The sequence below is a fragment of the Gymnodraco acuticeps genome, unplaced genomic scaffold (assembly GCF_902827175.1).
Source record: "Gymnodraco acuticeps unplaced genomic scaffold, fGymAcu1.1, whole genome shotgun sequence".
NCBI classification, from domain to species: Eukaryota; Metazoa; Chordata; class Actinopteri; order Perciformes; family Bathydraconidae; genus Gymnodraco; species Gymnodraco acuticeps.
In genome coordinates, this window is record NW_022991064.1 from 3,352,752 (window position 1) to 3,367,157 (window position 14,406).

General features: G+C 42.6%; 1 protein-coding gene across 1 annotated transcript in view; it reads right to left on the reverse strand.

Moving 5' to 3' along the window:
- csmd2 (CUB and Sushi multiple domains 2) overlaps positions 1–14,406 on the reverse strand; it is a 281,630-nt gene that overhangs the window by 15,973 nt on the left and 251,251 nt on the right. Inside the window, 11 exon segments of the mRNA XM_034236672.1 lie at positions 50–223; positions 665–844; positions 3,416–3,592; positions 6,364–6,546; positions 7,785–7,958; positions 8,393–8,581; positions 11,565–11,738; positions 12,437–12,610; positions 12,700–12,873; positions 13,131–13,325; positions 13,419–13,604. Of these exon segments, the coding sequence (XP_034092563.1) occupies positions 50–223; positions 665–844; positions 3,416–3,592; positions 6,364–6,546; positions 7,785–7,958; positions 8,393–8,581; positions 11,565–11,738; positions 12,437–12,610; positions 12,700–12,873; positions 13,131–13,325; positions 13,419–13,604 (1,980 nt within the window).

The following is a 14,406-nucleotide window of genomic DNA, read 5'->3' on the forward strand; positions in this document are numbered from 1 at the left end:
TCAATTATCGGTATAATATAATTGGGTGTTGCACTGTGGTGCCACTTACGGAAGCATTGGGGTTTCTCTCCACTCCAGTTGCCGTTGCCCTGGCAGGTTAACACAGTGGGCAGGGACAGCTGGTAACCTTGGTTGCAGGAGTAGCTGATGCTAGAGCCCCAGATGAAGTCTGTACCGACAACCTGTCCGTTAGGGATGATCGGTGCTGGACCACATACGATCGCTGCAAGGAGACAAAGAGACATTGCAGGACTTCATGGATTCTGTATACTGGTTTGAATGATGTGATGCTTTTTAGACCACGTATAAGTACAAGATTAATTTGTTCTAGCCTTCTATAATTACTCGTGTACTTTCTCATCTCAATCTAGCCGTACATGTCATTGCTTTTTTCAGATGCAGGTGCAGTAAAATAACATTTAAATGGGTGTTTTGCAGTTTTTATTTTATTTTACAAAGATTTTAATGTATTGTAAAATTATTTGGTTATTCAATATTTCAACATATCATTTAGATAACGCTTGGTCATAACTGTAACCAACGCTGTTTCTTCTCTCTTTTAGTTAAGAGAGACATTTTTGGCACAGATATGAATACAGGTATACCTAGAGATGTTGGCACTACATCACTGTATTGTCATTTACATAATTCTACACAACTCTACCTTTACAGAGAGGTTTGGTGCCATTCCAGGTGCGGTCCTTGGTGCACTTCAGAGTCGAGGCTCTGTCAGCGTCCATGGTGAAGCCAGGTGTACACTGGTAACTCACTGTGTTGTTGTATGTAAAATCATTGCCCGACCTCACCCCGTTGGCTGGCACTCCAGGGTCACCACAGTGTATTACTGCAGAAACATAACAGGATACAGAAGTATAATCAAATGAAAGCAGACAGACATTGTGGTTTGTTTAGGTGAATGAAAAATACATTCAAAAGAAAAGTCAGTTTGCTTTTTTACTCTGAGCTAAAGTATCTGATGATTTAGTTTCCCATTGGATTGTGCGATGTAAAGAACAAGATCGTTATTAAACAGTTAGATTGAAATACCAGCAAGTAAACAAACTATTTAAAGTGGCTCACTGGATGGAGCTCAGAGTTAATGAACTGTTTTATTACATAGGCAGTTTAACTCACACACAAAACTTAACAATCTAAAAAAAAAAAAAGTTCACATGTCTTTACAGGTAATTAGCACTTTTGGATAATATGTGTATTATTTTGATATGCTTACAAATATGACTTACGATGCATCTCTGCTTCAAATGATATCCCTGACAGTATGACTTAATCTTTTGTATGAAGGATGAGTGCACTTTGATTTCCCCCAGTTTAGAGCTTTTAGGGTACAGAGAGACTAACTCTTTGATGGGTATCCCTCTACTGTGGCTCCCTTAAGCATAAAAACAAACCACATTCTCCTTGATTCTATTTTAATATCCTGCGGGGAAAACAGTGTGATTGAGGAACAACAGAGAGAATTCCACTGTGTGACTCAGCAGCTTCATAGCCGTGTATATGACTAAGATAGAAAATCCAGGGCACAGAAGGACAACTTGTGCTATGTTGCAGTGGGACAACAAGGAATTATTAAATGCATATGACCAAGATTCCTAGAAGAATCCCCAGCAGGGTGAGCAAACCGGGCCTTTTTGAGGTGTATCATCTCCCCTTCACTGAGTAAGCACTTAGAGATTTCCCACCGGGCTGGTAGAACTGAGTCGCCTGGAGCCATAATGCCTTTCTAGGACTGTGTATCCTGTAACAATACCTGCAGGGCTGAGATACAGTGAGATGATTTCCCCCTTTTGTATAACTATGTTGTTATACTTGCTAGAAAAATGCCACTCACTGCTTTGGAACATGACATTATAGGATTCAAATGTTTTTTAACCCTTATGCATCACTTTTTTTTGGGCACATTTTTGGCTTTTTAATGTTTTAATATATATAGATGTGTTAATGCCTTATGCACACATCTTCTCACAATAATATGATTTACTCTACTTTTTCACAACTTTGTTAGATCCAATTCAGCTCCCATAATAAGTCTGTAAGAAACGTTGTAGCCGACATAGCGAGTGTTTCTCAATGTCAAGGAAGGATGCTCCAGAGCCACTATTTCAAGGATGCTACGCCATCGAGTCCCGCCGAAGGACTGTTCCAATGTCCAGGCTCCTTGGAATTATACCGAGCCCGACGTCCTTCGTAGCGAGACATTTCGAGGCTGCACATCCTCCGCGGTCTTAAAATCCCCACAATGCTTTGCGCACGGACCCATTTCCCAAAATCTGTGGCGGAAAATGTAAGGCGGGGCCTCTCATATGACGCACACCTGCACACTTGCTCGCCTGTTCCACTCTTTGTTTTCCGAATGCCAGGAAGGATTCTTGCCTAGCTTCTGAAGGAACTGACTCGGAAGACATGTCCTACCAAGGAAGCGTCCTCGACATTGAGAAACACCCACAGACTAGAGAACATAGAACCTCATAGAAACCCAATAAAACCACAGTTTCATGTGAACCCAATGTAAATAAAGCAATACAATTCAGAAAATGTATAAATATATATTATAATTATAAGCATGACTTAATTTGCTAAAAATATTTAACTCAGTGAAACATTTTGGTTTATATTTGAAATGGATACACAAGCTACAGTAAGCTAAATAGAGCAAGGCAGCTACCCAAATAGCACTTGTTGTAGCCCCCTCATGTCAGGTAATGAGGTAAATCCTCTTTTAGCATACAGTTTGAATCAGATCAGAAGAAATAATTTAGCCCAGAGTGGGCATATTCACATATCCTATCCTCACTAAAGGTGCTCTACCAATGTGCGACAACATGTAGCCTTTCACTCCTGGATGGATTACAGTGCATTGAAATCCATAATGGTGGTGCTTAGGGTTTATCCTCCCCATTCAGAAGAAACTGCTTCTCTTGGTGACCTCTATTTGCCGGGGTCTCTCCGCTCTGTACAGCACCTGAGTGCCTTTTGTGAAACAAGTGGATAAAGTCTGTCAGTCAAGCCTGTGCCAGCGGACTGGAACAGGCCTCAAACCAATTTCTCTCACTGAGCCAGAGATCCGCATGAGTAATGAGTTACACAAAAGAAACTAGAATTTCTTTCATATTTTCTTGCATCATGGTACCTTTACTACCTGTACTCACATCTTATAAGAGGTCTAGATATGTATCCTACTGATTTCACAATCATTCATCACATTTAAAACTAGAGTTATAGTACAAATGAACATGAGAGGCCATCAGTTGGACAACTCACACCTGTTATAAGAAAAGGAAACAGAAAAGCCTCCTCAACTGGAGCATGAACTTATATGTCCATGAGGGGAAAATCTAAGCGTTCCAACTATACAAAGATACACTTTGGTTCTTTCTCTGGAGGAGCCGTTAATTACCGGAGCACTCGGGCGTGTTGCCGGTCCAGGTCGCGTTAACGGTGCAGTGTCTGCTGAGCAGGCCGGTGGAGTAGTAGCCCTCCCTGCAGGAGTAGGTAATGGATCTGGAAAAGGTTAGGCCATCGTGGATCAGGATCTGAGCATTCCTTGGAGTTCCCGGGTTTCCACAGGACATCACTGAAGACAAAAGAGAAAACAAGAGGGAAGCAGAGTATTAGGTATTATTAAGTCACAGTAGTTGTGTGTGGTGTGTTTTTTTGGAGTGTTGGAAAATATCAGTTGCAGACTTCATCTGAATTTTTTTTGGAAAAAGTAAGACCAACAGATAAAATACACTTCTCATTTGACTCAATGTTTCCATTCACTAATCTCTCTATCAACCTGTCCACCTACCAACCTTTGATCATATTTGAAAAGAGGTATGCTCATAAGCCAACGAAATTAATAGCTATTTACCAGTGAAAGTATTCTTTAAACTCTTTAAGCGATTACCGGAAGCCAATTAACCTCCAACTCAAATATTTCATAAGGATTTATAAAGGTTTATTTCTCCAAAAAGACCCTGTACCAATTGATTAACACTTTACCTGGTTCTGTGTATGTAGTTCAATAAAACGTATACTGTACATTTGACCAAATGGAGCTTGGTTTTCTAATACATTCCTTTTTCAATCTTTTATGTGTGTGCTATGCGTTCCTAACACGGTTGGTTTTCCCTTAACTTATATTCTTCATGGACACACTCTACCGCCACCCCGTCTTCCCCTGCGTCCTACTCCATAAGTAGCTCTGCTTTGATGGGCACATCCTTTGCTCACTAAGTCCCCTGGTGTCTATCCAGCCACCAGCGAGGGTTCTGTTCATTACAGTTTCCAGCTTGCCCCGGGCCCTCAGAGCCTCGTGGGCTTCACCCTCCCGTAATGACCAGATGTGGCCTGGCCCTTGAAGTCTGTGCCAACCGAGAACAGGTGGGGAACCTCGGCTCATCGGCAAACCACACAACAGAGAGGGAGTAAGGCAGCGTGATGCATGGGAGAGTTTGTGGTACTTTGTGGTAGAGGTTGTGTGTGTTTGGAGTGTAAGCAAGGGCAATATAACTGCAGATAAACTGGCCCTCTTGAAGGTGGAATACAGCAAGATTATCGATGTTTTTTTTAATATGTTATTGCTGCTAGGAGATGAGTTAAAATGTTGGAAATTGCTGCTGCATGAAAGATGTTTGACAGTAGAAAGATAATTGCACCCTTATAGTTATTTCACTGTTCGTAATGTCTGTCCTTTCTCTGCAATAATAATGGATCTTATCAGCCCTTTAGACCAATACCGATCAGACGCACACTCCCTACACATTTACAGAATTGTCTTCTTCAGCAGTCAACAGCAGACTGGAGGCGATGTTACAAACGGGGAAAAAAAGGAAAAGAAGAACCTTCTGTAGTTTGATCAAAACCTTCACTGTTATTTCACACATCCTCTTTTGCTCAATCACTGTTTTACATTTTTGCAAATTCACACATGCAAATGAGCAATTTGCCTTTCATTACATTTTCAAAGGCATAAGCTAATTACACAATCAGGGACTACATTATTAGCCACAATATAAGGCTTGAAATATGCAATTCACTGATAGGATTTGTTGAGATCAGCTAGCTCTGAAAATACACTAACATTTAGAGATGATGATATCAATACTTATCAGCAAAACATCTGGCTACAATGAAAACATGTTGGCCTATATTCATCCTAATATTATTATTTAAAACAATTCCAGTGGAGGAATGAAAGGATACACAAAGACACTAGAGACTGACATGTATACAAGTTACTGAATGGAAATGAGAGGCAGATGTTGTATTCATGCCAATGGTTCATTAGAAGTTCAGTGAACTTTAGTTATTCTTTAGTTACTGCAAAATCATAACTCAACAGCTGGCATCTTTAGGCGTTACTAAAATGTTCAGACATTGTGTTCATTCATTTTCATTTCATTTCAAACCTTTATTTAACCAGATTGGTCCCATTGAGATCATAGATCTCTTTTTCAAGGGAGACCTGCAGCATATAGGTTCCACATGAAACATAAAACAATAAAGGACATTATACATTATATTTACAGGATACATTTACATAGTTATAGACATTTACAAGTGGCAATAGTATCAACGAGCATTTCATTTAGCCTAGCTTTAAAAACATGTAGAGGAATGAGATTGCTCAGTTTCAATTCTTGCTGAAGACTGCTCCTAAGAAGTCTTCCATCCATTCATTATTCAACAGTTATCCAGGTTTAGGTTCCAGTATTGGCAATTTAATCAGTAGTTCATACATGACTTTGCCCATGTATGTCCTCCAGCTCCTCTTAAGGAATCCCAAGGCGTTCCCAGGCCATATGGGATATGTAATCTCTCCAAAGTCTTCTGGGTCTGCTCTGGAGTCTCGAGTTGGACGTGACCAGAATACTTTCACAGTACATGGGAGAGGGCATGATGATCAACTGAATGCAGCTGTTTTACTCAAAGCTTTTTTCCTTGATAGCAAGCATGCTTAACCTTTGCCTTAAAGGTTGTACTCCAACACTAAATAGGAATGTCCTTGACTTACCACCACGTGTGCGTACATATCCTGCTTAGGTTTGGTAAGGACTTAGAGCCAGGAGCACAGATCTCAGTACTTAATATTCCCACAGCTACCAAGAAAAGGAAACACATGCAGATTATAGGCAGAACTCCCATGAGCGCTTCAGTATCAATGTGAGGATAAAGAGGTGAGGAGGCAAGGTTGAAACCCATACTCATTATCCTGAAACCAGTCCCGGCTCTCCTAGCATAATAGCATAACATGTTTTGAACCCTGATTCTGAAACTTGGATCCACCATCCCCTTCTACCAGTCAATGTATGACATAGAAGAAATACAAATACAACACACACGGTAACCATATATTCTCACCATGACACTCAGGTTGGGTGCCGAGCCAGGTCCCATTGGTCAGGCAAGTCCTCTCTGGTGAGCCTTTCAGCAGATAGCCGGGCTCACAGCTGAAGCGGACAGCACTGCCCACCGTGAAGTCTTCCCCCAGACGGATACCGTGCACGGGAGTGCCCGGATCTCCGCACAGCCCCGCAGAATCGCCTGGAAAATAATCCGACAATAAATGCAAATGTAATCATGAGGCAAAAACATTGCTCACATGTAGATTATATATGTACTTCCTACAGCATTGCAGAAAGGGTTGTTTCTTTTCTTTTTAAAACATAATATTGATATTTTAAACCCTTCAAACGGTATAATACTGCTGCCCTTCCTAATTTAAAAAGTACTAGTGAACTTCTCTTTAATAGTGCATAGATACAAATGTCAGGCTTTACAAAAACACTGGTTGTGTTTAATACCTGTTTTGAAAACACTACCTATCCCTGAAACATATGTGAAAGTCAGTAAACTGTCAGCATGCTATTTTATTGTCAGCTCGCAGCTCTCTTTGTGCTCTCGTTTGTGTGTCACTGTCTGTGTTTGTCTCCTCCTTCGCGTCAAAAGGAGCCAGTTGAGGTGGTTCGGGCACCTAGTAAGGATGCCACCTGGGCGCCTCCCTGGAGGTGTTTCAGGCACGTCCAGCTGGGAAGAGACCGAGGGGTAGACCGAGGACCAGGTGGAGGGATTATATCTCTTCGCTGGCCTGGGAGCGCCTTGGGATCCTCCAGTCAGAGCTGGTTGATGTCGCCAGGGAAAGGAAAGTTTGGGGCTCTCTGCTGGAACTGCTACCTCCGCGACCCGACCACGGATAAGCGGGAGAAGATGGATGGATGGATGTCTGTCTTTGTGTATGTTTCTTTTTGAATGTGTTTGTATTTGCATGTGTACAGTATATACCCCCATGGTTTTTCTCATGTGAACTAGGCTATCTGAAGCGATTCACTGCAAGGAGAGAGAGTATGGGGGCCGATGTCTGTAAAGGGCTTCATAACCAAGCCGAGGTGGGCGTCCCTGTTCCTCAGTCTAATATGAGCAGATTAAAGCGGTTTAATAGAGGACAGTCTCTTTGTCCTTGAGGCCAATGGATCAGAGAGGCAGCTCCATCTTTGGTCCACCTACTTCGCTCATTACCTGCAAACAGCTGCCACCCAAAGTCTTTATTTGCTGAACCTGGCATTATGAGGGCATCACTGTGACTTGGTGGTGATATTACACCTGAATTAATCACGTTTTATGAGCAAGGAGCTAGCAAGAGGATGAGAAAAAGTGCTTCACCGGTACATAGTTTCAAATGAAATGTGCTTAAGATAAAGTTTGAAGGCTTTCACATAATGGGGTTATTTTTAGTTTTGTCTTTCCAAACAGCAGACGGTCAATCTGGGTGTAGTTTTCCATACCGGAGCAGTGTGGCGGAGAGCCGCTCCATTGGCCGTCCAGCTGGCACATCCGCGTTGTGTTGCCGACGACGCTCCGCTGGCCGATGCAGGTGTAGCGAATGACTGAGCCCACTGTCCGACGGTCGCCTGAGATCTGGGTGTAGGGAGGCATGCTGGGGCGGTCACACAGCACCACTGTCCAATCAGAGCAGAGAGACGAGACAGTTAACCACATGTTCAATTGATTGACTTGTTTTAGGGAAGTCATACTATTGGTTGACATTGGATTTGTGGTTGTACATTTCACAGTATCAGACTATATTTCATAAAAAAAACCTATCCAACTTAGTGGGGTAAGACTGCTAGTTATTTATCACAATGGGATTCTTTAGGTTACAAATGCAAAACAAGGCCATTAAGTGTATTATCTGAATTCAAAAAAAGGTACATGTAAAATAAGTCACTAGGATGACTAATTCTGCTTTTTGATAATCCATTTTCAAAACTTAAAAAAAAAGTTGCAGACTCGGGTGGAGTAGACGTTATCTGGGTAGTGTACACAGTTGTACCATTGTCTTCTTATACAATTTGAACCTGCTTCACTTACAACCAACCCCAGAGATACTCACATAGGCATTTTGGCAGGGAGCGGTCCCAGGTCCCGTCCCCCTGACAGGACAGGGAGCTGGTGCCCAGCAGGTAGTATCCGGGGTTACAGCGGTACGACACAGTGGTCTGGAAGCTATAGCGGTGCGGCCCGCTCGCCAGTATCTGCCTGATGCTGTTCTCCACGTGACCCGGCTCTGTGCAGTTCACAACTGGAGAGGGGGGAAGAGTTAAAAGATGCCAGATTATTAAAAACATATTGTGTTAAAAACAAATGTTTTAACCTGGAAGTAATGATTTAATGACGCTTATCTGTTAAAGGTTACAGGCAGGACGGATGAAAGGGAACGTTTCTTGTGTTTTTCAGTCGCTATAACACCCTCTTACACACAGGGAACCATTTTGAAAGCAGAGTTTTTGCTCTCTGTCCATTCCTGTCCTCATCTACCCCATCTAGCGAGCCTAATCCAAATGAAGTAGGAGGCACACTCCGGAAATAAACATTTGCTTCATTAGAACCAGTCTCCTGCTGGCCGCCGTGGTGCAGAGATGGTGATGGATGGGGAGCACACAGGAGAAGAGGCACCATGTCAGTTTAGCACCAGATGGAGAGCGTTAGGGAAGGGGAGAATGAGGGATGGATGAGGAGCAAGGGACAGAGTTAGAGAGGAAGAGGCCCTTATGGTGCAGAATGTATTAAAATTCATGACAGAATATCAGGCTACGACTGCTTCCAGCACTGATCCATCTTGAGGATCTCGGATACAAACCCAAACCTTACAATGCCAGAACAAGGCAGTGTGCAACAGTTGCTGTCTAGCCTATGCATCTGTACTATGATGCCAACACTCTTAATGGCTTCTAAAATAATATCCACGCAGCCTTTATGGACCAGTTTGCAGTTATGCTCCATGAGATTGCCTTTGCCACATCCGAAAAACAACCCATTGTATGCTAATGCACCTAAAAGCTTGCTCATTCTTATGCTCCCAAGCTGGCCAGCACAGCTTAATCACCCCCAAATACCTATTCTAATATATACCTTCCAGTGGAGCGCTGACCCGTGGTGCCATCATTTACAACTTACTGCATAATAACACCACAAAGTGTTTTTTAAGCAGCGGATCTGTTTCAGTACGAGACTTCCCAAGCTCTGAATTCAGCTTTGAATAAATGTGTGCGGGCAACATAGAATGAAAAGCGATCCAACAGTCATCTAAAACGACTGACCTCCTGGTACATTTCTGTGTGTGGCCCAGTGGGCAGACAGATCGGAAGTGAAAGGATGAAAGGAAAAGAAGAATAAAAGTGAGAGGGGGGAAAGGGCTGAGGTAATTCATCTCTGTTCCACTCAGAAGAGGAGACCCCGGTAACCCTATCCTCCTCTTGGCCTCCTGCCAGGCAGCGGCCCTATAAGTGGTGTTTCAGAGTGTGTTTTTTCTGTCCTGTGTCTCTTGCCTTTTAACGCTGAAAGACAAATAAACACACGAGTCATCCAAAGAAGGCGGTGTTGTAAGCTCTGTTGCTGTGACTCAACTTGTTGTTGATTAGGGAGGGATAGAAGACTGTCCCCTGCATTATTGATGGAGCCTATAGGATTGTAGTTAGAATCTGGACCGTGAAAATCATTAAATTTGACTGATTAAATAATTTCCCTTCCTTACCTAGTTTCCTGCCTTCTTTATCAACTACTCTCTAGCTCTTAAAGGAAAGCTGATAGTCCAGCTAAGCTAAAATGAGATGGTTGAAGCAGAATGACGGAGTACATGGAGTGCATGTCTCACCAAATATGTCTAGAATACTGTGGGTGATAAATCTGCTTGACAAAAAGATCCCTAAGCTTCTTATGTCTCCACATCACAGTGAGGATAATATGCCATAAAACTAGACCCACAAACCCCCCCCCCCCCCCCACACTCACACAGAGGCACACAAAAAGCATCTCTGAGTCATCATATGTATGGAAACAAGGCCAATGCTAATGTGATGTCACCACTCGAGCGGAGAGATTTAAGGTGTATGTCTGGGACAAAATCTCGTCTGCTTATTCATGCGGCAGCTAAATGTACTTCTCCCTCTTTTTAACAACTGGAGAATGGTTCCTGTGGGACTCGCAACCCCCCTCATCCCTTCATAAATGTCTACAAAATAAGGCCGTGTTCTTTCTCTGCTCATTTAAAACAAACTCACAAGTCAATCCGTCACTGATTCTGTCACTGCCTTGTCACATTCAGGGCCCGACCTTGCGAGCGGGCCCTTTCTGTGGCTGTCACAAAGCCCTTAGTTAGCGGGGACTTGGAGACAGACGTGGGTGCCGGTGATACATGGCTTGTCGCAAAGACACTGCCAAATTAAGAGGCTCAAGGATCCTGTGATTGTTTTTGGCTTTGTCTGCATGGTTAAGGACAAGTGTGTTTCCCTGATGGACAGGTGAGCCAGAGGGTGCCACAGGGATAACAAGGGAAAGAGGAAATAACATCACATGTAAATATGATCTGAAACCTCACTGGACCAAGTGGTTAAGAGTGTGGTAATTAAATAATCCAGTCTTCTCTTTTGCTATTCATTTCAATTCCCCTCTAATATGCATCGTTTAAACTTCTTCTCCCTCCCAGGCATCTTTGCGCTTCTTCTACACTCTCTTTATGATTGGGGTCATCTATGGTCACAGAAGATATGACCTTGCACAATACAATAAGTAATTTAATACCTACCTACAAAAATTGAGGAGAGCACAAAACCGTACCCCCCTGGACAAGTACGTATAAACGACCGCACTTAATTACAATGTTCACTGAGCATTAGCTATTCACACAGTTGATGCTTTTGGCTTATTTAGCACTAGAATCATTCACAGGGCACACACATACTGTACGTATAAACAAATGCAGGACTGGCTTCTGTTGGTGTGCTATGAGCATGCATCATGCAATTAAACCTTAACTCATACCTTTTGCTCATGGAGGTGTCATGAGAACAACAATGATTAATGGTTCTCTCATATTAGCTATTTGTAAGTTCAAATGACAAATTGCACTACTTTAACTTTCCTGAAATTGCATAATAATTTATATTTAGTGACTTCCATGTGTGATTGTTCTTTTATCATCCCATCCTATCATTAGTAGGCATGAGGTTCTACTAAAACGCATACATGCATAGACTGATTAGCTTGGGCATGTACTGGACACTTACTTTTACACCTGGGGAGGGCGTTGCTCCACTGCCCATTGGACTGGCAGCTAGATTTTACAGCCCCTTGCAGAACGTATCCGGTGTTGCAGACAAAGCGCACAGCGTCATTCAAGTTGAACTGGGCTCCTTGGGTGGATCCGAAAGTAGGGTTGCCAGGGTGACCACATGTGATGGCTGGGGAAGTCAAAGGAAACAGACAAATGAGGGTAAAAGTCATATCAAACACGAGATTAACAAGCCCTGGAATGCAATAGGCAACGCCACAACAAAAAAATCATCACTGAATGTAGATGGCGAGTAATGATCCAAACTCTAAAGCGACAGGCGCCGCTGCAGCTGCATGTCTCTAATTTTTGCCACGGGCCTCCATTAAAATAATCTTGCAAATTATATTATAGAGAAATACAGAGTGTCATTTTGTGATAATTACCCCATCTTTGAAAATGTCACGGTAAAACTTAGACACGAGGCACAGGTGGGTTTTATTATACATATATATATATATGTGATTTTAATTCAGGAGCTTGAGCAGAAGCTTCCTCTAAAAAAATATTCAATAACAGGAATTAATTGGTGATCAGTACCAGATGGCTCAGGTCTAATCACACTGAATGTGCAGTTGGTAACGGCCTGATAAGGGCATCCCTAGGTAATATATGTCTCTATTCATTATTGATCTATTAGCAACACTATTATGCTGGGAGAGAATTGGCAATTATTTTGTATCAAGATTGTTTTTTTCTTAACTAGGTGGTTGTCCTAGTATAAAATAAAAGTCTGGATTCCAACTTTATCTGAGCAGGTAGAAGCCTAAAGATATACACAATATCATCCATAGTTTGACTTATTACGAGCTGTTTTCTGTTACTTACGGACACAGACAGGAGTGTTTCCAGACCATTCGTGAGCTTGTTCACAGATTCGCACCGACACACCAATGAGACGGAATCCTGGATTACACTGGTACACAACGCTGCCTCGAAAGTTATAATTCTCCCCAATGATCTGTCCGTTCACTATGGGCTCTGGGTTGCCACAATGACCAGCTGTGGGTTAAAGAAGAGTCAAAATCAAACAAAGCTTCTGGAAGTAAATTGCAAGAATACAATCATTTCTTGGGTGTTGAAGATCTCACCTAGACACTGGACCTGTGATCCACTCCAAAGCCCATTGGACATACACTCTCGTACCCGAGAGCCCACCAAGGTATACCCTGTGTTGCAGGAGAAGATGGCGGTGGCTCCATACACAGTCAGTGTTCCAATCTTGTTGCCATTTGGTGGAGTCCCAAGGTCCCCGCAGGAGATGACTGCAATGAGAAATCAATTTGTCGAGTTACACTCCCATATGGTTTACATAATCTAGATTAAAACAAAATGTGTTTTGTTTGTAAAATGGGATCTAATTTTGTTTTAGTTAGAACATTTCTTCGTGTTTAGTTATGTTCTTTTCTTAATATCAAAGTGGGATATCGTACATTTGGGTGCAATTACTCTTTTTCTTTTCGTTCTCTATGTCGTAACTCAACACACTGTGGTAAAAAAAGACCATGGAGATTACACTTACTCTCGCAGACTGGACGTGGATCAGGGTAGTTCCAGGTGCTGTTGGCCTGGCATCGAATGACCATTTGACCCCTGTAGTAATACCCTGGGTCACATATGATCATCATTATAGTGTCATATTGGTTTTGAGTGCCATAGATTAGCCTCCATCTCCCATGTTCAACAGCAGAGTGGCCGATGTCGGGGCAGGTCACCGCTGGAAGGTCAAAGGACAAACACAAATTATTAACATAAATACTTATTTGTGTTTGGTGCGGTTACAATGTAAGACAGTAAGAGAAATACTCACAAATACATATGGGCGGGGTCTCAATGGGGCTCCACCTCCCAGATTCCTGACATGACACTGAGGTGGTGACAGGCCCTGCCAGGCGAAATCCGGGATTACACTGGTACGTGGCCGTAGCTCCTAGAGAGAAGTCCTGGCCCACAATACTGCCGTTTATCGCAGGTACTGGCATTCCACAGGACATCACTAGAAGGGAATGAGGAATGTGTTGGGAAGTAAGTCGAAACATGTGCTTTTTAGAATGAAAGTATACTAACTATTTAACTATCTTTGTATGCAGTGCAAAACTCAAAATAGGATTCCTGTATAAACACAGCGAAGGAGCATCAATTGATGTGCAGTAAACATTAGCTCGGGCTGCCATCTGCACCAGAGTAAACAATAGGCTCCAGAGAGAGCATGTGCAATTATTGTGGAAATCACACCAGGTGCAGACTTGACCAGGCATTGAATAGTTAATACTAGGGCTGTGCAATTAATCGTATTTTGATTATGGCTTGTGACGATTATGGAAACAGCATAATTGACAAAATACGATTATTTTGCTGGGTGTGCTTTCGCCCCTCCCTAAAAGCCCACTCGGCCACGTGGGAGTGACATGTGTTCAGCGCGAGCGAAGATGTCAGAACAAGAGCAGCAACTCGTTAAAAAGAAGGGTCGCGGGGAGATTCCTAGTCGATCGCGAGATGTGTCTAAAAATAGAACAACAATATTCTGTTTTATCGTTAATGTCCTGTAACATAATGTTCCCGTGCCAGAATAATGCACTTGAACGCATCAAAGCTTTGTGATTAGCCGGCGTGGCTGGTGGGTGGGCAGTGCAGTGACAGTCCGCACACACACAAGACCGCAATTATGGCAGAAGCAAAAAAGCCCAAAATATATAATTTTCACTCCGAGTGGGAGGATGATTATTTTTGTATCTATTCCAATTCAAAGTCCATCTGTCTCATCTGCAATGCGAGCGTGGCTTTATCGAAGAAGGGTA